Source organism: Musca autumnalis, unplaced genomic scaffold, assembly GCF_047663935.1.
Source record: "Musca autumnalis isolate F117 unplaced genomic scaffold, ASM4766393v1 scaffold_2, whole genome shotgun sequence".
In the NCBI taxonomy this organism is placed as follows: domain Eukaryota; kingdom Metazoa; phylum Arthropoda; class Insecta; order Diptera; family Muscidae; genus Musca; species Musca autumnalis.
The window spans coordinates 18394594-18420036 of record NW_027411755.1 but is presented as its reverse complement, the minus strand read 5'-3'; the positions used below and the strand labels follow the sequence as shown (position 1 = coordinate 18420036).

At 30.6% G+C, this 25443-nt stretch overlaps 1 protein-coding gene across 1 annotated transcript in view; it reads right to left on the bottom strand.

The window, feature by feature from the left end:
• The window catches only part of nAChRalpha6 (nicotinic acetylcholine receptor alpha6), a 961717-nt gene that overhangs the window by 798451 nt on the left and 137823 nt on the right, over nt 1–25443 (bottom strand). Inside the window, exon 4 of the mRNA XM_073967234.1 lies at nt 15272–16591. Within this exon, the coding sequence (XP_073823335.1) occupies nt 15272–15332 (61 nt within the window). The 5' untranslated portion in view covers nt 15333–16591. The remainder of the gene's footprint in view (nt 1–15271; nt 16592–25443) is intronic.

The following is a 25443-nucleotide window of genomic DNA, read 5'->3' as shown; positions in this document are numbered from 1 at the left end:
AAAATTCTTCAAAAAATCCACGTTTCTTGTTGAGATGGTCTTTGGAAAAAATTCTTTAAAAAATCCACGTTTCTTGTTGAGATGGTCTTTGGAAAAAATTCTTTAAAAAATCCACGTTTCTTGTTGAGATGGTCTTTGGAAAAAATTCTTTAAAAAATCCACGTTTCTTGTTGAGATGGTCTTTGGAAAAAATTCTTTAAAAAATCCACGTTTCTTGTTGAGATGGTCTTTGGAAAAAATTCTTTAAAAAATCCACGTTTCTTGTTGAGATGGTCTTTGGAAAAAATTCTTTAAAAAATCCACGTTTCTTGTTGAGATAGTCTTTGGAAAAAATTCTTTAAAAAATCCACGTTTCTTGTTGAGATGGTCTTTGGAAAAAATTCTTTAAAAAATCCACGTTTCTTGTTGAGATGGTCTTTGGAAAAAATTCTTTAAAAAATCCACGTTTCTTGTTGAGATGGTCTTTGGAAAAAATTCTTTAAAAAATCCACGTTTCTTGTTGAGATGGTCTTTGGAAAAAATTCTTTAAAAAATCCACGTTTCTTGTTGAGATGGTCTTTGGAAAAAATTCTTTAAAAAATCCACGTTTCTTGTTGAGATGGTCTTTGGAAAAAATTCTTTAAAAAATCCACGTTTCTTGTTGAGATGGTCTTTGGAAAAAATTCTTTAAAAAATCCACGTTTCTTGTGGAGATGGTCTTTGGAAAAAATTCTTTAAAAAATCCACGTTTCTTGTTGAGATGGTCTTTGGAAAAAATTCTTTAAAAAATCCACGTTTCTTGTTGAGATGGTCTTTAAAAAATCTCCGATTCTTGCTGAGATGTTCCTTGAAAATAATCTTTAAAAATCCACGTTTCTTGTTGAGATTGTTTTTGGAAAAAAACTTTAAAAAATCCACGTTTCTTGTTGAGATTGTCTATGGAAAAAATTCTTTTACAAATCCAGGTTTCTTGTTGAGATTGTCTTTGGAAAAAATTCTTAAAAAAATCCACGTTTCTTGTTGAGATTGGCTCTGAATTTTTTTTTTTTAAAATCCACGTTTCTTGTTGAGATTGTCTTTGAAAAAAATCTTTGAAAAATCCACCTTTCTTGTTAAGATGGTCTTTGAGAAATATTCTTTAAAAACTCCTTTAAGTCCAACTAACATTTATCCTTTCCGTGTACTTTGTTTGCCATTCTATATGAGCAATATTGTCCTCCCACTCCAACTAAAGAATACAAGGGACAAGTTGTTGACGCCACTAGTATTTGTTTTAGTTGTCGAATTGCATATACATACATTTTACATACGTGTGTATGTATGTGTGAATGGCAAGCAATGGCAAATGCCATAATTTGAACCAAAAACAACAACGGCACCATCCTCGCAGCAGACCATATAGTCAAGTGTAGTGATGCATCTAACCATTTCTAGCTGTCTCTCGTTGTTATTATCAGTTGTTGTTGGTTTTTTTCTTTCTTTCTGAGTCAACTGCTATTTGTTGTGGTAAATTGAATACAGTTCATAGACTAAATGAGCGAAGAGGTGAAGTGAGCAAAGTTCTTGTTGTGAGATATATTTATTTTTTCTTTTCATTCATGACAGTTGTAGTAGATTTGTTTTTTTCGTTTTTCACTTCCATTTTGCCTTTTGGCTTTGTACAATTTTTGTCACTTTATTTACTTCTTTTACACATATGTATGTATATACGTCCTGTTGAGGGGGAAAATGAACCTGTGAATGTGTGTGTATAAATTTGCTTTTTTATTGTCTCTTGAGATATTAAAAATAAAAAAAAAAACATAGAAACAAGTTGTCTCAATTCGTATAAATTTAAGCGTATTTATGTACTTGTATTTCGTTTTCTAAGCTAGCACTTATTTCTTTTTATTTCCTTCCGTTTTTATTTTCATTTCAGTTGTGATTTACCTTTGCAATAAAATTGGTTGCGTGGTAAATCAGGAAAATAGCAAAATATTTCTTTGACATTCAGCAAAAAAATACACGACAATAAATTCCAAATAGGGGAAGTAAATAAAAAAGCGATGACAGTTATTTGAAATTTTTAGAGAATTTTTGTTTTAAAGGTCAGGGTTTTAGGTATGGAAATGTCCTTGGAAAGTTTATAAATAGGCCTGGGGAAAGATTTTATTACTTGATAATGTATATAATAGACGCATTTAAGGTATTGGGGCTATATTTAAAGTCATAAATGTATTGAATTAAATTTAGGTACACCTATGCGAATACGTAGCGACAGTAGGTATACGCCATCCTCTGTACATTTGAAATCGATTTTTTTAATTCAGCATGTAGTTGAAGTTATTTTTGACAGACGATTTCGACAACATAGACTTTACTTTACCAGTACGTGTTTATAGTCTTGATTTTATCAGATTTCATTTCATAATTGAAGAGGTGAAGTCTGTGGAAAATGTGTCTACGTCATGGCGTATACGTTGCGATCGTAAGTATACGCAATGATGGCAGTGGGAGGTAAACTTTTTAACGCTCACCCTTTAGATATTGGCTGTGTACACCAAATCCCAAATCTTTCTATAATTCATATTTAAAACAAATACATTTTATTTCTCAATATTTTACCACATCTGTTCTATTTTTTCATTTTTTCCTATTCAAGGTTGTCCCTAGCCCTCTTCGATTGAACCACACAACTACAGTATAAGTTAACACTGACCCTTAGGGTGTAGACAAAAAGCCAAAATTCTTAAACTAGGCCTTCTTGAATTCCTTGTGTATTCAATGTTATTTATTGTTATTATTGTTTAGAAACAATAGACGACAAAATTTCGAAACCTTGTGGGCTTCAGTTTAAAAGAGGAAACAAATGATATTGAACTACAAAATTGATAATAGAAGATTTAATATTTAAAGCGCGGATTTTAAAATAATAATTTAAGGACAATCTCAACAAGAAAAATGTATTTTAAGGACCACGAATTGTGGATTTTTTACGAAATTTTTCCACGTGGATTTTTTAAAGAAATTTTTCCAAAGACCATCTTAACAAGAAATGAGAATTTTTGAAAGAATTTTTTCCAAAGACCATCTCAACAAGAAACGTGGATATTTTTAAAAATTTTTTCCAAAGACAATTTCAACAAGAAACGTGGATTTTTTAAAGAATTTTTTCCAAAGACCATCTCAATAAAAAACGTAGATGATCCAAAACCTTCTGATATAGGAGAGCAATTACTAATGACGTAGGAATAAAACTTACCATAGTATTTGTGAATATTGAAAAATGGGATTACCAAGCAGGACTATAGGAAAAGTTTGGAGTTTCAATTAACTGACATAATTTCGCATATGCATTTATCTAATGAAGTGCGATATACATATATACTAGTTCCTAAGCTTTACCACAAAAACAACATTCAATACGCCTGAAGATCGGCTTAACCACCCGTGAAACGTAGCGTAATGGTTGAATGTGTGGGACTTCGGTAGACTCCTAATTTTTCAATGTATATAATAGGTCTAATAAGCACAACTCGAAAGAGAATTAATTAAAAAACGTAGATTTTTTAAAGAAATTTTTTCCAACGACCATCTCAAGAAGAAATGAGGAAGAAACTTGGATTTTTGAAAGAATTTTTTTCCAAAGACCATCTCAGCAATAAACGTGGATTTTTTAAAGAATTTTTTCCAAAGACCATCTCAACAAGAAACGTGGATTTTTTAAAGAATTTTTTCCAAAGACCATCTCAACAAGAAACTTAAACTTTTTAAAGAATTTTTTCCAAAGACCATCTCAGCAAGAAACGTGCATTTTTTAAACAATTTTTTCCAAAGACCATCTCAACAAGAAACTTAAACTTTTTAAAGAATTTTTTCCAAAGACCATCTCAGCAAGAAACGTGCATTTTTTAAACAATTTTTTCCAAAGACCATCTCAACAAGAAACTTAAACTTTTTAAAGAATTTTTTCCAAAGAGCATCTCAACAAGAAACTGGGATTTTTTAAAGATTTTTTTCCAAAGAGCATCTCAACAAGAAGAGTGGAGTTTTTAAAGATTTTTTCCAAAGACCATCTCAACAAGAAACGTGGAGTTTTTAAAGATTTTTTTCCAAAGAGCATCTCAACAAGAAACGTGGATTTTTTAAAGAATTTTTTCCAAAGACCATCTCAACAAGAAACGTGGATTTTTTAAAGAATTTTTTCCAAAGACCATCTCAGCAAGAAACGTGGATTTTTTAAAGAATTTTTTCCAAAGACCATCTCAACAAGAAACGTGGATTTTTTAAAGAATTTGTTCCAAAGACCCTCTCAAAAGAAACGTGGATTTTTTAAAGAATTGTTTCCAAAGACCACCTCAGCAAGACACGTGGATATTTTAAATAATATTTCCAAAGGCCATCTCAAAAAGAAACGTGGATTTTTAAAAGAATTTTTTTCCAAAGACCATCTTAACAAGAAACGTGGATTTTTAAAGAATTTTTTTCCAAAGACCATCTTAACAAGAAACGTGGATTTTTAAAGAATTTTTACAAAAGACCATCTCAACAAGAAATATGGATTTTTAAAGAATTTTTACAAAGGAACATCACAACAAGAAACGTAGATTTTTTAACAGATTTTTTTCCAAAGAACATCTCAACAAGATACGTTGATTTTTTAAAGAATTTTTTCCAAATACCATCTCAACAAGAAACGTGGATTTTTAAAGAATTTTTTCCAAAGACCATCCCAACAAGAAACGTGGATTTTTTAAAGAATTTTTTCCAAAGACCATTTCAACAAGAAACGTGGATTTTTTAAAGAATTTTTTCCAAAGACCATCTCAACAAGAAACGTGGATTTTTTAAAGAATTTTTTCCAAAGACCATCTCAACAAGAAACGTGAATTTTTTAAAGAATTTTTTCCAAAGACCACCTCAACAAGAAACGTGGATTTTTTAAAGAATTTTTTCCAAAGACCATCTCAACAAGAAACGTGGATTTAAAAAAAAATCGAAAGACCATCTCAACAAGAAACCGGGATTTTTTAAACAAAATTTTCCAAATACCATCTCATAAAGAAACGTGGATTTTTTAAAGCATTCTTCCAAAATCCATCTCAACAAGAAACCGGGATTTTTTAAAGAATTTTTTTCCATATCAACAAGAAACGTGGATTTTTTAAAGAATTTTTTTCCATATCAACAAGAAACGTGAATTTTTTAAAGAAATTTTTCCAAAGACCATCTCAATAAGAAACGTGGATTTTTTAAAGAATTTTTTCCAAAGACCATCTCGACAAGAAACGTTGATTTTTTAAAGAATTTTTTCCAAAGACCAGCTCAGCAAGAAACGTGGATTTTTTAAAGAATTTTTTCCAGAGACCATCTTAACAAGAAACGTGGATTTTTTAAAGAATTTTTTCCAGAGACCACCATCAACAAGAAACGTGGATTTTTTAAAGAATTTTTTCCAAAGACCATCTCTGCAAGAAACGGGGATTTTTTAAAGAATTTTTTCCAAAGACCATCTCAGCATAAAACGGGGATTTTTTAAACAATATTATTCAAGCACGTGGCATTTTTAAGAAATATTTTTCAAGCACGTGTAATTTTTAAGGAATGTTTTTTAGACACGTGTATTTTTTAAGGAATGTAAGCATGTCGATTTTCTACAAAAAATTTTCAAGCACGTGGATATTTTAAAAAATATTTTTTAAGCATGCCTGTTTTTTAAAGAATAGTTTTCAAGCCCACGGATATTTTAAAGAATATTTTTCAAGCTCGTGGAGATTTTAAAGAATATTTTTCAAGCTCGTGGAGTTTTTAAAAAATATTTTTGATGCACGTGATTTTTTGATGCCGATTTGTTAAAGAATATTTTTAATTCCCGTCGACTTATTTAAAGAATATTTTTTACGCTCGTAGATTTATTAAAGAATATTTGTCAAGTCCGTGAATTTATTAAAAGAATATTTTTCAAGCCCATGGATTTTTAAAGAATATTAAAAAGAATATTTTTCAAGCCCATGGATTTTTTAAAGAATTTGTTTCAAGCCCGTGGATTTATTTAAAAAATATTTTTCAAGCCCCTGGATTTTTGAAGAATATGTTTCAAGTCCGTGGATTTATTTTAAAAATATTTTTGAAGCCCGTGAATTTTTTTGAAGAATATTTTTCAAGCCCTTGGATTTATTTAAAGAATAATTTTCAAGCCCGCAGAGGATCTTTTTAAATAATATTTTTAAGGGCGCAAATTTATTTAAAGAATATTTTTCAAGCCCCTAGATTTTTGTAACCCATTCACCCATAAGAACGTTAAAAACTTGGGTTTGGGCGTCGGGTTAGTAACCCTCCCCTAGAAAAAAAACAGCCTACTATGAAAAAACGAAAGAAAAGAAACACAAATCCCTCAAAATTTGACGACCTCCGCAAACGTTTTAAGGACCATGATCTGCTAATCTGCACATGGAATGTTCGCACTCTTTATAGAGAAGGTGCAGTTTACGCATTGGCAGATGTACTGGAAAAGTACAAGGCCGACATTACTGCCATACAGGAAATATGATGGAATGGGAAAGGCGTCACAACAACACCTAAAGGTGACGCACTATATTATAGCTGCCATGACATTAAGCATGAGTTTGGTTGCGGATTCGTAGTTAGTCGGAGGCTAAAACATCTGGTATCCAGCTTCACCCCAGTGAATGAAAGAGTTGCTGCAATTCGAATAAAAGCTAAATTCTTCAACATCAGCTATATTTGCGCTCATGCTCCCACTGAAGAAAAGGACGAACAGACCAAAGATATATTTTACGAGCGCTTAGAAGAAACATATGACCGTTGCCCTGCCCATGACATTAAAATCGATCAAGGCGATTTTAATGCCAAAATTGGAAAGGAGAATATCTTTGGCCCAACAGTCGGGAAATTCAGTCTCCATAGTGAAACATCTGACAATGGTATAAGGCTGATAGACTTTGCAGCGGCAAAAAACATGGTAGTTAGCAGTACCAGTACCGACATCCATAAGGGCACCTGGCTGTCTCCAGATCAGAAATCAAGAAATCAAATTGATCACGTTGTGATAGATGGAAGACATTCATCGAGCGTGTTGGATGTGCGTTCGTTTCGAGGAGCAAACATAGACTCGGACCACTACCTTGTTGCACCAAAGGTACGCACCCGCTTAAACGTAGCAAACAAAGTACGAACAGACACAACACGAAAGTTAGACATCGGTAAGCTGCAATCACAACAGATAGCCACATCATATTCCACTCAACTAGCCCAATTGCCTAGTCAAAGCACTCCTCATCCCAATAACATATCAGCGCAATGGCAAAGTATTGTCCACTCCATACAAACAGCCGCAAAATCCATACTTGGATACCAGAGACCTCCACCAAGGAATCCATGGTATGATCAGGAGTGTCGTGCTGCTACAGAAGAGAAAAATGCGGCATATAGGACTACTTTACAATCCGTAGCAACGCGTAGCGCACGAGAGAGATATCGGGAGAAAAGGAGAGAGGAGAAACGTCTTTTCCGCAGGAAAAAGAGAGAGATGGAAAAGCAGGAGTGTGAAAAAATCGAGATGTACAGGAACCAGAATGAATTCCGAAAATTCTACCAAAGAGTCAAGCATCAAACTGATGGCTTCGGTACAGGCACATTCTCCTGTAGAGACCAGCAAGGTAATTTGGTAACTGATACAGGTAGTGTGCTCAGGATATGGAAAGAACATTTTTTAAAACTACTGGTATCCAATAGCAGCGAAGACGACGAAGATACCACAGACCCAATCCCAGAAGATGGTATTGAATGTATACCGCCCAGCCAAGATTTGGTAAACACAGCAATAAATCGGCCGAGCTGTTCAAAACCGGAGGTGACACGCTGATAAGGAGTATTCATCAGCTAGTCAGCACCATCTGGCAGGAAGAATGAGTACCCGACGATTGGAACCTGAGTATCCTGTGCCCAGTCCACAAGAAGGGAGATAAAACTGTATGCTCTAACTATAGGGGCATAAGTCTTCTCCCTATTGCCTATAAGATTGTGTCAGGGATATTGGGCGAACGACTAAAGCCTATGGTCAACGAGATAACTGGACCATACCAATGCGGCTTTAGACCTGGCAAGTCCACCTTTGACCAGATATTTACCCTGCGGCAAATCCTGGAGAAGACCCAAGAGATGCAGATCGACACCTACCACCTTTTTGTCGATTATAAAGCAGCCTTCGACAGCCCGCTGCGTACAAAGGTATTCCAAGCCATGTCTAAATTTGGTATCCCCGCAAAGCTCATCCGGCTTTGTAAAATGACTTTAACTGACACGAGGTCCTCAGTTGAAATAGGAAAGAATCTCACCGAAGAGTTTAGTACCAAAAGAGGTTTCAGACAAGAAGACAGCCTTTCGTGTGATCTCTTCAACATCCTGCTGGAAAAGGTTATACGAGAGCAAACGTCAAAAGAAGTGGCACAATCTACACCAATAGCCACATGTTACTTGCTTATGCTGATGACATAGACATCATGGGACGATCAGTAAAAGAAGTAACTGATACCTTTATGAAGGTCGAAGGAGAATCTGCTAAAGTGGGTCTGTCGGTAAACGGTGAGAAGACCAAGTTGATGGTGTCGGCGCGCAAAGCGTCCATAGAGCTCGGACCAACTGTTGGTACCTGCACTTTTGAGGTAGTTAAAGACTTCTCTACCTCGGCACTGCCATAAACACAACAAACAACATCAGTTGTGAAATAAGAAGAAGAATGGTATTGGCCAATGGTTTAAGTAAGCAATTTAAAAACAAAGCCACATCTCGTCAAACAAAAATAACACTATACAAAACGCTGATCCTACCCGTGCTAATGTATGGCTCCGAAGCATGGGTACTTGCGCAAGCAGATAAGGCAGTGCTTGGTGTGTTTGAGAGGAAAATTCTTCGAAAAATCTACAGGCCGATTTGCGTTGACGGTGAATATCGACGTCGTATGAACCACGAGCTATATAAACTATACAAAGACATGAATATAGTTAAACGTATCGAGATGCAACGATTGCGTTGGCTAGGCCATATCATAAGAATGAGCGATGATGTACCCGCTAAAAAGGCGTATGAATACATTCCACATGGCGGTGCACGCAGAATTAGCAGGCCTAAGCTTCGATGGAGCATAAAAGTGGATGAAGAAATGAAAAGGCGCGGTATTCCAAAAAGTCAAGCGAAAAACAGAGAGGAATGGAGATCTTTTCTTAGTTCGGTCTATGGAACAAATGTTCTGTAATGGGCCAACTAACTAAGTAAGTAAGTATTTTTGAAGCACGCGGAAATTTTAAAAAATATTTTTTAAAGCCTCTAGGTTTTTTTTAAAGAATATTCGTCAAGCCCGTGTATTTATTTAAAGAATATTTTTCAAGCCCGTGGATTTTTGTAACGAATTTTTTCCAAGCTCGTGAATTTCTTTAAAGAACATTTCTGAAGCCCGTGGATTTATTTAAAGAATATTTTTCAAGCCCGTGGATTTTTTGAAGAATATTTTTCAAGTCCGTGCATTTACTTAAAGAATATTTTTCAAGCCCGTGGATTTATTTAAAGAATATTTTTCAAACCCGTGGATTTATTTAAAGAATATTTTTCAAGCCCGTGGATTTATTTAAAGAATATTTTTCAAGCTCGTGGATTTTTTTAAAAATTTTTTTCAAGCCCGTCGATTTTTTAAATAATATTTTTCCAGCCTGTGGATTTATTTAAGGAATATTTTTCCAGCCCGTGGATTTATTTAAAGAATGCTTTCCAAGCCCGTGGTTTTATTTAAAGAATATTTTCCAAGCCCGTGGTTTTATTTAAAGAATATTTTCCAAGCCCATGGTTTTATTTAAAGAATATTTTCCAAGCCCGTGGTTTTATTTAAAGAATATTTTCCAAGCCCGTGGATTTTTGAAGAGCATATTTGAAGCCCGTTGTTTTATTTAAAGAATATTTTTCAAGCTCGTGGATTTATTTAAAGATTATTTTTCAAGCCCGTGGATTTATTTAAAGAATATTTTTCAAGCCCGTGGATTTATTTAAAGAATATTTTACAAGCCCGTGGATTTATTTAAAGAATATTTTTCAAGCCCGGGGATTTATTTAAAGAATATTTTTCAAGCCTGTGGATTTATTTAAAGAATATTTTTCAAGCCCGTGGATCTATTTAAAGAATATTTTTCAAGCCCGTGGATTTATTTAAAGAATATTTTTCAAGCCCGTGGATTTATTTAAAGAATATTTTTCAAGCCCGTGGATTTATTTAAAGAATATTTGTCAAGCCCGGGGATTTATTTAAAGAATATTTTTCAAGTACGTGGATTTATTTAAAGAATATTTTTCAAGCCCGTGGATTTATTTAAAGAATATTTTTCAAGCCCGTGGATTTATTTAAAGAATATTTTTCAAGCCCGTGGATTTATTTAAAGAATATTTTTCAAGCCCGTGGATTTATTTAAAGAATATTTTTCAAGCCCGTGGATTTATTTAAAGAATATTTTTCAAGCCCGTGGATTTATTTAAAGAATATTTTTCAAGCCCGTGGATTTATTTAAAGAATATTTTTCAAGCCCGTGGATTTATTTAAAGAATATTTTTCAAGCCCGTGGATTTATTTAAAGAATATTTTTCAAGCCCGTGGATTTATTTAAAGAATATTTTTCAAGCCCGTGGATTTATTTAAAGAATATTTTTCAAGCCCGTGGATTTATTTAAAGAATATTTTTCAAGCCCGGGGATTTAATTAAAGAATATTTTTCAAACCCGTTGGTTTTTTTAAAGAATATTTTTCAAGCCCGTAGATTTATTTAAAGAATATTTTTTAAGCCCGTGGATTTATTTAAAGAATATTTTTCAAGCCCGTGGATTTATTTAAAGAATATTTTTCAAGGCCGTGGATTTATTTAAAGAATATGTTTCAAGCCCGTGGATTTATTTAAAGAATATTTTTCAATCCCGTGGATTTATTTAAAGAATATTTTTCAAGCCCGTGGATTTATTTAAAGAATATTTTTCAAGCCAATGGATTTTTTTAAAGATTATTTTTCAAGCTCGTGGATTTATTTAAAGAATATTTTTCAAGCCCGTGGATTTATTTAAAGAATATTTTCCAACCCCTTGATTTATTGAAAGAATATTTTTCAAGCCCGTGGATTTATTTAAAGAATTTTTTTCAAGCCCGTGGATTTATTTAAAGAATATTTTTCAAGCCCGTGGATTTATTTAAAGAATATTTTTCAAGCCCGTGGATTTATTTAAAGAATATTTTTCAAGCCCGTGGATTTATTTAAAGAATATTTTTCAAGCCCGTGGATTTATTTAAAGAATATTTTTCAAGCCCGTGGATTTATTTAAAGAATATTTTTCAAGCCCGTGGATTTATTTAAATAATATTCTTCAAGCCCGTTGATTTATTTAAAGAATATTTTTCAAGCCCGTGGATTTATTTAAAGAATATTTTTCAAGCCCGTGGATTTATTTAAATAATATTCTTCAAGCCCGTTGATTTATTTAAAGAATATTTTTCAAGCCCGTGGATTTATTTAAAGAATATTTTCCAACCCCTTGATTTATTGAAAGAATATTTTTCAAGCCCGTGGATTTATTTAAATAATATTCTTCAAGCCCGTTGATTTATTTAAAGAATATTTTTCAAGCCCGTGGATTTATTTAAAGAATATTTTCCAACCCCTTGATTTATTGAAAGAATATTTTTCAAGCCCGTGGATTTATTTAAAGAATTTTTTTCAAGCCCGTGGATTTATTTAAAGAATATTTTTAAGCTCGTGGAGTTTTTAAAGAATATTTTTAGCTCGTGGAGTTTTTAAAGAATATGTTTAAGCTCGTGGAGTTTTTAAAGAATATTTTTGAAGCACGTGGCTTTATTTGAAGAATATTTTTCAAGCCCGGGGATTTATTTAAAGAATATTTTTCAATCCCGTGGATTTATTTAGAGAATATTTTTCAAGCCCGTGGATTTATTTAAAGAATATTTTTCAAGCCCGTGGATTTATTTAAAGAATATTTTTCAAGCCCGTGGATTTATTTAAAGAATATTTTTCAAGCCCGTGGATTTATTTAAAGAATATTTTTCAAGCCCGTGGATTTATTTAAAGAATATTTTTCAAGCCCGTGGATTTATTTAAAGAATATTTTTAAGCTCGTGGATTTTTTAAAGAATATTTTTAAGCTCGTGGAGTTTTTAAAGAATATTTTTAAGCTCGTGGAGTTTTTAAAGAATATTTTTAAGCTCGTGGAGTTTTTAAAGAATATTTTTAAGCTCGTGGATTTTTAAAGAATATTTTTGAAGCACGTGGCTTTATTTGAAGAATATTTTTCAAGCCCGGGGATTTATTTAAAGAATATTTTGCAAGCCCGTGGATTTATTTTAAGAATATTTTTCAAGCCCGTGGATTTATTTAAAGAATATTTTTCAAGCCCGTGGATTTATTTAAAGAATATTTTTCAAGCCCGTGGATTTATTTAAAGAATATTTTTCAAGCCCGTGGATTTATTTAAAGAATATTTTTCAAGCCCGTGGATTTATTTAAAGAATATTTTTCAAGCCCGTGGATTTATTTAAAGAATATTTTTCAAGCCCGTGGATTTATTTAAAGAATATTTTTCAAGCCCGTGGATTTATTTAAAGAATATTTTTCAAGCCCGTGGATTTATTTAAAGAATATTTTTCAAGCCCGTGGATTTATTTAAAGAATATTTTTCAAGCCCGTGGATTTATTTAAAGAATATTTTTCAAGCCCGTGGATTTATTTAAAGAATATTTTTCAAGTCCGTGGATTTATTTAAAGAATATTTTTCAAGCCCGTGGATTTATTTAAAGAATATTTTTCAAGCCCGTGGATTTATTTAAAGAATATTTTTCAAGCCCGTGGATTTATTTAAAGAATATTTTTCAAGCCCGTGGATTTATTTAAAGAATATTTTTCAAGCCCGTGGATTTATTTAAAGAATATTTTTCAAGCCCGTGGATTTATTTAAAGAATATTTTTCAAGCCCGTGGATTTATTTAAAGAATATTTTTCAAGCCCGTGGATTTATTTTAAGAATATTTTTCAAGCCCGTGGATTTATTTAAAGAATATTTTTCAAGCCCGTGGATTTATTTAAAGAATATTTTTCAAGCCCGTGGATTTATTTAAAGAATATTTTTCAAGCCCGTGGATTTATTTAAAGAATATTTTTCAAGCCCGTGGATTTATTTAAAGAATATTTTTCAAGCCCGTGGATTTATTTAAAGAATATTTTTCAAGCCCGTGGATTTATTTAAAGAATATTTTTCAAGCCCGTGGATTTATTTAAAGAATATTTTTCAAGCCCGTGGATTTATTTAAAGAATATTTTTCAAGCCCGTGGATTTATTTAAAGAATATTTTTCAAGCCCGTGGATTTATTTAAAGAATATTTTTCAAGCCCGTGGATTTATTTAAAGAATATTTTTCAAGCCCGTGGATTTATTTAAAGAATATTTTTCAAGCCCGTGGATTTATTTAAAGAATATTTTTCAAGCCCGTGGATTTATTTAAAGAATATTTTTCAAGCCCGTGGATTTCTTTATAGAATATTTTTCAAGCCCGTGGATTTGTTTAAAGAATATTTTTCAAGCCCGTGGATTTATCTTTGAGCTAATATGAATCGGGGTGCACTCATTGATATGAGACAAGTCTCCCTTGTCCCGCCTGGGATGTTTGTGGAGCAATTATTATTATTTATTTAAAGAATTTTTTTAAGCCCGTGGATTTATTTAAAGAATATTTTTCAAGCCCGTGGGTTTATTTAAAGAATATTTTTCAAGCACGTGGATATATTTAAAGAATATTTTTCAAGCCCGGGGATTTATTTAAAGAATATTCTTCAAGCCCGTGGATTTTTTTAAAGAATATTTTTACGCCCATGTTTTTTTAAATAATATTTTTCAAGCCCTTGGATTTTTTAAACAATATTTTTTTAAGAACATTTTTCAAGCCCGTGGGTTTTTTAAAGAATATTTTTCAAGCCCGTGGATTTATTGAAAATAATATTTTTCAAGCCCGTGGATTTATTTAAAGAATATTTTTCAAGCCCGTGAATTTATTTAAAGAATATTTTTCAAGCCCGTGGATTTATTTAAAGAATATTTTTCAAGCCCGTGGATTTATTTAAAGAATATTTTTCAAGCCCGTGGATTTATTTAAAGAATATTTTTCAAGCCCGTGGATTTATTTAAAGAATATTTTTCAAGCCCGTGGATTTATTTAAGGAATATTTTTCAAACCCGTGGATTTATTTAAAGAATATTTTTCAAGCCCGTGGATTTATTTAAAGAATATTTTTCAAGCCCCTGGATTTATTTAAAGAATATTTCTCAAGCCCTTGGATTTATTTAAAGAATATTTTTCAAGCCCTTGGATTTATTTAAAGAATATTTTTCAAGCCCGTGGATTTATTTAAAGAATATTTTTCAAGCCCGTGGATTGATTTAAAGAATATTTTTCAAGCCCGTAAATTTATTTAAAGAATATTTTTAAGCCTGTCAATTTTTTTAAAGAATATTTTTCAAGCCCGTGGATTTATTTAAAAAATATTTGTCAAGGCCGCAGATTTTTTGAAGAATATTTTTCAAGTCAGTGGATTTATTCAATGAATATTTTTCCGGCCCGTGGATTTATTTAAGGAATTTTTTTCAAGCCCATGGATTTGTTTAAAGAATATTTTTCAAGCCCGTGGATTTTTTAAAGAATATTATTCCAGCATGTGGATATTTTAATGAATATTTTTCGGGCACGTGGATATTTTAAAGAATATTCTTCGGGCACGTGGATATTTTAAAGAATATTTTTCAAGCCCGGGGATTTATTTAAACAATATTCTTCAAGTCCATGGATTTATTTAAAGAAGCTTGTGACTTACTATCTGAGCTTGAGATCTTCCATGAGGAGATATTTTGGTCTTCTATGAGAAGACCTTGTGATATTGTGAGAATATGTGGTCCCCTAATTTATTCGATGTTTTTTTTTCAAAATTTGCAAATTTGTTGCAAATGACATTCTCCCCCTCTAATACTCAAATATTATTTCCTCTAACTTTAATTAAAACCGCAATCGAAAAATACGCAATTTTTTAAAATATTTACTCTTGTAATGTAGCTCGCAACCTAACAACCTAAATCCTTTGACCATGAAGTTTTTGTCCAACAAATGCTTTGAAGTAGTTTCGCGGTTATAGCAGAGAGATCATGGAAACCAAAAAAAAAATAAATAGAGGGGAGTAACCAAAAGAAAATAGAAAATAAAATGACTTACCTTTAATTATCACAAATATAAGCAAAACCAAATACAGTGTTGTTGTTGTTGACGAATCCATTATGGTCAGTCTGTAATGATATCCTTTTTTGTTGGTTTGGTGTATTCCTTACGGGTGGTTGGTGGCTGAAGAAAGCGAGAAACAGAGAACTGCAGTGAAACTTCCTCAAGTGGAAGATGCAGTGCTGCTTGTGCGATGAATGAAGATTTGCGTAGAGAATGAAAGAAGTTTGTTTTTCACGTTTTGCGGTTTTAGGTTTCGTCCTTTTCTCTTTTGTTTTGTGGTTATAATTTCGAAAGGAAGAAACACGGCTTTGTTACCATCCAAATGCAAGTTTTGCTAATTTAATGTGCTTTTCGTTTTAGCTTCTTTTTTTGCTGTGATAAGATTTCAATAGTTTGGCATAGCTCGGAAGTTGTTGGAATTTCATGTGTCTTTGTTGTGTGTGCGGGAGGATATGAAGAGTCAAGTTGCGCTTGGTCTAGAGGAGTTGAGGGTTTCTGGTATGATTGCTTATTCTTCGTAACTAATGTTAATATTATTAAGCAGGAGCGTAATCTACAGTCAGAAATAGTTGTAAAGATAATAAGTTTTTTTGTTTGTTTCGGTTACGGTTATCCTTTTAGGTTTTGGTTGTTCTGTGTCTTAGGGGGAAGTAGTAGAAGATTTCAGTTATTTAAGTGGCAGTTATTGTTGTTGTTGTTTTTGTTGCGATTGCAAATTTTGCTGTGCTCTAATTTGACTAACAGCCAAACTGATGTCATAGACCATCATCTTAGAATCATCATTGCGTTGGAATTTTCTGTGTTGTTGGCCTCGGTTGCTAAGGATTCGGGGATCTTGTAGTCAAGATTTGGAAATTATGGTCATTAAATTCTAAGTTTTCATAATTTAATTATTTTTAGTAATTATCCACACCACTTTGTTAAATTTCTAAAATCTTGTTTTGTTTTTAATTTGCAATTATTTACAATATTTTTATTTTTTCCTTATTTATTTTAATTTTTCTTTGAGAACACAATTGATATTTTTTATTTCCGTATTATATTCTAAAACTTTTTTTATTTATTTTAATCTAGGTGTAATGATTATTTTATTATTTCATTGCTCTAAGCTTATTTTCTAATATTATTTATTTTATTTAAATATTTGCTTTTAATTTTATTTTTTATTCTTCTTTGACTTGTGGAAACCTTTAGAATTTGTTTTTATTTTTTTTCACAGAAATTCACTTCACTCTTCAAAAGGTATTAAACTGCGTCGTTGTGTTGATTATTCAGAGGAATAGTGACAGTTGTGGAGAAGTGCGGACAATTGGGCTGAAAAGAGAAAGACAGACGAAACATATTAGATTAAATATTTCAAAATAGTTTTTAAAAAAATTATATATTTTTTATATAAAATATTATTTCAAGAATAATATTTTTTCCAACAACTTGGATTTTTTATAGAATATTTTTTCCAACAAAGTGGATTTTTAAATAATATTTTTCCCAACAAAGTGGATTTTTAAATAATATTTTCTTAAAAACAACGTGAATTTTTAAATAATATTTTCTTAAAAACAACGTGGATTTTTAAAAAATATTTTTCCCAACAACGTGGATTTTTAAATAATATTTTTCCCAACAACCTGGATTTTTAAATAAAATTATTTTAAAAACATCGTGGATTTTTAAATAATATTTTTTTCCAACAACGTGGATTTTTAAAAAAGTATATTTCAAAGAACGTGGGTTATTAAAAAAATTATTTTAACCTTTCGGCCCCGCTCCAGAACCGAATGTCTAAAAATTATTTTTTTGTGATAGCAAAGCTTGTTAGCTCCAAATTAAGGATTTTTGAAGATTTGAAACTTCGGGAGTTATTGGGGAACCAGATATTGGAAGTTGCTTATAAGCAACTTCGGGCCGTTGAGGTAGTATTTCATGGCAATAATAAATTAAAACAAGTTTATAAGAACATACAAATTGCTTGTTATTTATTCTTTAAGAATCATGTTTGATATAATATTATATATTATATCAATAATACCCTAGTATGATAGCCAAGAAAACATTTTTTACTTGTATTTGAACATAGATGAACACCACACTTTGACACAGGTGTTCCTGTCTTGCTAAAACGACGTCGACCTTTTTCTCCCATAGCACCCAATGACGAATTTGGCAGGTCGTAAGTATCTTTACGGCGCTTGGAACTGGAACATGACGCTCGACTCTCTCTGGATACTTTACAACACGTAGTTCAATGGGGCTATCTTCTAGAAAATTGATCTCTATTTCTTCACCTCTCTCCAAAATTTCGTTCAAACCATTCTACATAAACTCTTCTTCTTCATCTTCGCACTCTTCATCAGAAGACTTGTTTCAGTCGAACTCCAGAATGGCTTGTATATTTGTTTCCAGAGCCGTTTAGGTGGTTTGTTCATATTTTCGATTTCAATGGTTTTCACTATCACCGTGGCCCAAAGTTGCTTATAAGCATCTTCAAAAAAGAAAAAAATATTGTAAAGGAACAATGCCACATTTTTTCAAAATGTTATTTTTGTTTTATAACTATATCTGTTAGTAATAAAAATGCGTATTTGTTTTTTAAAATTATTATTTAAAAATATTTTTTTTAACTTTACTTTGTGCACTATTTTTTAGAGCGCGCGATTTGCTAGACTTCATAGTGAATAATGCATAATAAATAGGTCGATCGTCACATAACTGATATTTTTGCTGTTGTTTTTTATTCTCACAACTTCAGTTAACCAAACCAATGCGTGTTTTGATGAGAAAATCCCATCAGTTTCAAATTAAACCATGCTAAAAATCGAAGTTGCTTATAAGCAACGTTGGGGTCGAAATGGTTAAAGAACGTGTATTTTTAAAAAATATTTTTTAAAGATCGTGGATTTAAAAAATTTATTTTTTAAAAGATCGAGGATTTAAAAAATGTATTTTTCAAAAGATTTTAGATTTAAAAAATGTATTTTTTAAAAGATCGTGGATTTAAAAAACAAATTTTTAAAGATCGCGGCTTTTTAATTAAATATATTTTTAAGATCGTGGATTTAAAAAAAATCTTTTTACAGAACGTAGATTTTTAAAAAATATCTTTTAACGAACTTGGATTTTTAAAAAATATCTTTTAACGAACGTAGATTTTTAAAAAATATTTTTTAAAGAAGGTGGATTTCCAACAACGTGGATTCTTAAAAAAGAAATATATTTTAATATATATAATATATATTTTAAAGAACGTGGATTTAAAAAAATATTTTTTTGGAGATCGTGGATTTTAAAGAAAAATATATTTTTTAAAGATCAAAAAAATATTTTTTAAAAAACGTGGATTTAAAAAAAAATTTTAAAAGATCGTAGACTTTAACATTTCAAAGACCTTACGTGGATTTTATAAAGAATTTTGTCGAGGACCATTCGTAGATTTTTAAAGAAAATTTTCATGCTCTTGCATTGTTTTTTTTTTTAATTTTTATGAAGTATTCAATTGTTCAACAAATATCTAAAGAATTTTTCTCAAGGACCATTCGTGGTTTTGTATTCATTTTTTAACGTCCATCCAAGAAAAACTTCTTAAAGACAAAATTCTAAAACAAATTACATATTGTCGTTAAAAAATTCAATAAATAAATCCACGGATGGTCGTTGATCGTTCATCAAAAAATCCATGAACGGTTGTTCAAAAAAAAATCTTAAAATATATACGGATCGTCGTTGAAAAAAAAATAAAATCCACGATCTGTCGTTGGAAAAAGTCTTTAAAAACCCACTGATGGTCTTTGAAGAAAAAAATGCTTTAAAAATCCAGTAGAAATTCATGAGCAAATTCACGAATGGCCATTGAAAAAAACCTTAAAAGACATTTAGGGATGATCGTTGAAAAAAATCTTTAAAAAAGCCCGGATGGTCGATTAAAAAATCTTAAAATAAAATCCACGTTTATTTATCCTAAATCTAATTCTTTAAAAAATACACGTCTATTTGTCCTTAAAAAAAATCTGTAAAAATTCGCGTCTACTTCTGCTTAAAAATATTTCAAAAAAATCCACGTCTACCTCTCCTTAAAAAAAATTTAAAAAATCCTGATCTAATAATAATTGTTCCACAAACATCCCAGACGGGACAGGGGAGACTTCTCTCATACCAATGAGTGCACCCCGATTCATATTAGCTCAATGATATGGGACCTACTGTTTATCGCCGAGTCCGAACGGCGTGTCTTACAACACCACTTTATAGAGAAGTTTTACATGGCTGAAATACTCAGAAAATATCGCCAACATTACTGAGGGGTATTTTGCCACCGTTGAAAATTTTGATGTTGCCTGGCCTGGGAATCGAACCCACGACCTTCTGCGAGCAAGGCGGGTGTGCATACCATTGCTCCACTGTGGCACCCAAAAAAATCCTGATCTACTTCTCCTTAAAAATAAGTTCTTTCAAAAATTCACGTCCATTTAAATTTAAAAAAAACAAGTAAGAAAAGCGTTAAGTTCGGTCGGGCCGAACTTTTTATACCCTCCACCACAAATTTCAGCCATTTCGGTGGATTAATGTGGCCACAACCTTCAAAATACCGAAATTCGGAAGGTACCGTTCTATGGGGGCTATATGATGGCGTGGACCTATACCTACAAATTTCTGGGGGAAAGTTTTATACGCCTAAAGAAGATTAAATACCAAATTTCAGCCATCTCGGTGTGATAATGAGGCTAAAACGTTAAAAATATCGAAAATCGGGAGATATTGTATTATGGGGGCTATATCAACACGTGGACCCTATATAAACATTTTATGGTAGAAATGTTTCTTAGCCTCTGGAAACACAAACTACAAAGTTACAACCGATTCTTTGGTCAAATGGGTCAAATACATTCAAAATATATTAAAATGACGCGTACTTTATAAGGGGCCTTATATGGGGGCTATACCAAAACGTGGACCTATATACCCCAACTTTGGTAGGAATGTTTTCTGACCTCTGAGGACACAAAATACCAAATTACAACCAATTCTGTGATCAAATGTGTCAAATACATTCAACATATATTAAAATGACGCGTACTTTATATGGGGCCTTATATGGGGGCTATACCAAAACGTGGACCTATATAACCCAACTTTGGTAGGAATATTTTTTGGCCTCTGGAGACACAAAGTACCAAATTACAATCAATTCGGTGGTAAAATGGGCCAAATATCTTTAAAATTCCTTAAAACGACGACGCGTCACGCGTCATTTTGTATGGGGGCCATACGAAAGCGTGGACCTACATAGCCCGTTTTCAATACCAAAAGTCCTACGTAAATATAACATATTTTCCCAAAATTTCATCAACCTACGTCAATCCGTTCGGACGCTAGAGTGATTTCCACAGACGGACAGACGGACAGACGGACAGACAGACAGACGGACAGACGGACGGACATGGCTATATCGATGTAGAATTGCACGCTGATCAAGAATATATATACTTTGTGGGGTCTACAATGATTATTTCGAGTAGTTACAAACGTAGTGACAAACTTAATATACCCCCATCCTATGGTGGAGGGTATAAAAATCTTTAAAAAATCCACGCCTATTTATCCTTGAAAAAAAACTTAAAAAAATCTACGGCTGGTCGTTGAAAAAAATCATTAAAAATCCAAGAACAATTCATTAAAAAATCCACTAACGGTCGTTTAATCTTTAAAAAACACGGATGGTCGATTAAAAAACTTAAAAAAACAAAGGGAGGGTCGTTGAAAAAAATCTTTAAAAAATTCACGTCTAAAAAATTCTTTAAAAAAAATTATTTCTTGTAAAAAAATTCCTTAAAAAAAGCCACGTCTACTTATCCTTGTACAAAAGTTCTTTAAAAAAAATCCAGGTCTATTTATCCTTGTAAAAAAATTCTTTAAAAACATCCACGTCTATTTATCCTTGTAAAAAATTCTTTAAAAACATCCACGTCTATTTATCCTTGTAAAAAAGTTCTTTAAAAAAATCCAGGTCTATTAATCCTTGTAAAAAAGTTCTTTAAAAAAATCCAGGTCTATTAATCCTTGTAAAAAAGTTCTTTAAAAAATCCACGTCTATTTATCCTTAAAGTAATTCTTTAAAAAATCCACGTCTATTTATCCTTAAAAAATTCTTTAAAAAATCCACGTCTATTTATCCTTAAAAAATTCTTTAAAAAATCCACGTCTATTTATCCTTAAAAAATTCTTTAAAAAATCCACGTCTATTTATCCTTAAAAAATTCTTTAAAAAATCCACGTCTATTTATCCTTAAAAAATTCTTTAAAAAATCCACGTCTATTTATCCTTAAAAAATTCTTTAAAAAATCCACGTCTATTTATCCTTAAAAAATTCTTTAAAAAATCCACGTCTATTTATCCTTAAAAAATTCTTTAAAAAATCCACGTCTATTTATCCTTAAAAAATTCTTTAAAAAATCCACGTCTATTTATCCTTAAAAAATTCTTTAAAAAATCCACGTCTATTTATCCTTGAAAAAATTCTTTAATAAATCCACGTCTATTTATCCTTGAAAAAATTCTTTAAAAAATCCACGTCTATTTATCCTTGAAAAAATTCTTTAAAAATCCACGTCTATTTATCCTTGTAAAACAAATTATTTAAAAAAATTCGTGTCTATTTATCCTTGTATAAAAATTCTTTAAAAATCCTCGTCCATTTATCCTTTAAAAAATTCTTTAGAACAATCCTCGTCCATTCATCTTTAAAAAAAATTTCTTTAAAAAATCCACGTCTATTTATCCTTTAAAAAATCCAAGTCTATTTATCCTTGAAAAAAAAAATTCTTTAAAAAACCCAAGTCCATTTATCATTGACATTTTTTTTTTTTATAAATCCTCGTCTATTTTCCCTTGAAAAAAAAAATTCTTTAAAAAATCCACGTCCAGTCATCCTTAAAAAAAATTTTTAAAAATATTCGTCTATTTATCCTTAAAAAAATCCACGTCTATTTATGCTAGAAAAAATTCTATTTATCCTTGAAATAAATTCTTTAAAAAATCCACGTCTAATTATCCTTTAAAAATCCACGTTTAATTATCCTTGAAAAAATTCTTTAAAAAATCCACGTCTAATTATCCTTTAAAAAATCCACGTCTAATTATCCTTGAAAAAATTCTTTAAAAAATCCACGTCTAATTATCCTTGAAAAAATTCTTTAAAAAATCCACGTCTAATTATCCTTGAAAAAATTCTTTAAAAAATCCACGTCTAATTATCCTTGAAAAAATTCTTTAAAAAATCCACGTCTAATTATCCTTGAAAAAATTCTTTAAAAAATCCACGTCTAATTATCCTTGAAAAAATTCTTTAAAAAATCCACGTCTAATTATCCTTGAAAAAATTCTTTAAAAAATCCACGTCTAATTATCCTTGAAAAAATTCTTTAAAAAATCCACGTCTAATTATCCTTGAAAAAATTCTTTAAAAAATCCACGTCTAATTATCCTTGAAAAAATTCTTTAAAAAATCCACGTCTAATTATCCTTGAAAAAATTCTTTAAAAAATCCACGTCTAATTATCCTTGAAAAAATTCTTTAAAAAATCCACGTCTAATTATCCTTGAAAAAATTCTTTAAAAAATCCACGTCTAATTATCCTTGAAAAAATTCTTTAAAAAATCCACGTCTAATTATCCTTGAAAAAATTCTTTAAAAAATCCACGTCTAATTATCCTTGAAAAAATTCTTTAAAAAATCCACGTCTAATTATCCTTGAAAAAATTCTTTAAAAAATCCACGTCTAATTATCCTTGAAAAAATTCTTTAAAAAAATCCACGTCTAATTATCCTTGAAAAAATTCTTTAAAAATCCACGTCTAATTATCCTTGAAAAAATTCTTTAAAAAATCCACGTCTAATTATCCTTGAAAAAATTCTTTAAAAAATCCACGTCTAATTATCCTTGAAAAAATTCTTTAAAAAATCCACGTCTAATTATCCTTGAAAAAATTCTTTAAAAAATCCACGTCTAATTATCCTTGAAAAAATTCTTTAAAAAATCCACGTCTAATTATCCTTGAAAAAATTCTTTAAAAAATCCACGTCTAATTATCCTTGAAAAAATTCTTTAAAAAATCCACGTCTAATTATCCTTGAAAAAATTCTTTAAAAAATCCACGTCTAATTATCCTTGAAAAAATTCTTAAAAAATCCACGTCTAATTATCCTTGAAAAAATTCTTTAAAAAATCCACGTCTAATTATCCTTGAAAAAATTCTTTAAAAAATCCACGTCTAATTATCCTTGAAAAAATTCTTTAAAAAATCCACGTCTAATTATCCTTGAAAAAATTCTTTAAAAAATCCACGTCTAATTATCCTTGAAAAAATTCTTTAAAAAATCCACGTCTAATTATCCTTGAAAAAATTCTTTAAAAAATCCACGTCTAATTATCCTTGAAAAAATTCTTTAAAAAATCCACGTCTAATTATCCTTGAAAAAATTCTTTAAAAATCCACGTCTAATTATCCTTGAAAAAATTCTTTAAAAAATCCACGTCTAATTATCCTTGAAAAAATTCTTTAAAAAATCCACGTCTAATTATCCTTGAAAAAATTCTTTAAAAAATCCACGTCTAATTATCCTTGAAAAATTTCTTTAAAAAATCCACGTCTAATTATCCTTGAAAAAATTCTTTAAAAAATCCACGTCTAATTATCCTTGAAAAAATTCTTTAAAAAATCCACGTCTAATTATCCTTGAAAAAATTCCTTTAAAAAAATCCACGTCTAATTATCCTTGAAAAAATTCTTTAAAAAATCCACGTCTAATTATCCTTGAAAAAATTCTTTAAAAAATCCACGTCTAATTATCCTTGAAAAAATTCTTTAAAAAATCCACGTCTAATTATCCTTGAAAAAATTCTTTAAAAAATCCACGTCTAATTATCCTTGAAAAAATTCTTTAAAAAATCCACGTCTAATTATCCTTGAAAAATTCTTTAAAAAATCCACGTCTAATTATCCTTGAAAAAATTCTTTAAAAAATCCACGTCTAATTATCCTTGAAAAAATTCTTTTAAAAAATCCACGTCTAATTATCCTTGAAAAAATTCTTTAAAAAATCCACGTCTAATTATCCTTGAAAAAATTCTTTAAAAAATCCACGTCTAATTATCCTTGAAAAAATTCTTTAAAAAATCCACGTCTAATTATCCTTGAAAAAATTCTTTAAAAAATCCACGTCTAATTATCCTTGAAAAAATTCTTTAAAAAATCCACGTCTAATTATCCTTGAAAAAATTCTTTAAAAAATCCACGTCTAATTATCCTTGAAAAAATTCTTTAAAAAATCCACGTCTAATTATCCTTGAAAAAATTCTTTAAAAATCCACGTCTATTTATCCTTAAATTTTTTTTTTTAAATCCACGTCTTGAAATTCTTGAAAAAAAATCGCAAAAAATCCACGTCTATTTATCTTTGAAAAAAAATTCTTTAAAAAAATCCACGTCTATTTATCCTTGAAAAAAAAAACATTATAAAACTACGAATATTTATCCTTGTACAAAAATATTTAAAAAATCCAAGTATTTTATTCTTTAAAAAATCCACGTCAATGTATCCTTAATAAATTAAAAAACCACATCCATTTATAATTGAAAAAAAAAAATTAACATACACATATACGAAAAAAAATCTTTAAAACCATACTTTTGGGATTTGAAAAATATTCTATAAAAAATCCACGTCTGTTTATCCTTGAAAAATATTTTTGAAAAATTCACGCCTATTGTTGGCCATTGAAAAAATATTATTTAATAAAATCAGGCTTCTTGAGTTCTTTAAAGTATCCTTTAAAAAATCTTCGCTTGTTGAGTATTTGAAAATAGAGCTGATTTTTACCATTTGTTTTCAAAATGATTTTCAATTGAAATACACTATGACGTAGCAAAATAAAATGGAATTCCATCAAAAATCAAATACAAAACAAAAAGAAGAATTGCAGCAATTGAATATTTCGAATTTCGTTTTGAATGATTGCCCTAAATTGTTGCTAGCGAAAGCAAAACTAAGATTAAACCAAAACCTTTCGTCTACTAAAAATAAACTCTACTAAAATTCCGCTCTCCCTCTCTCCGCCAACATACAATTTAATTTTTCAGCTATTTCAGTTAGAGAGCTGTTGTGTTTCTT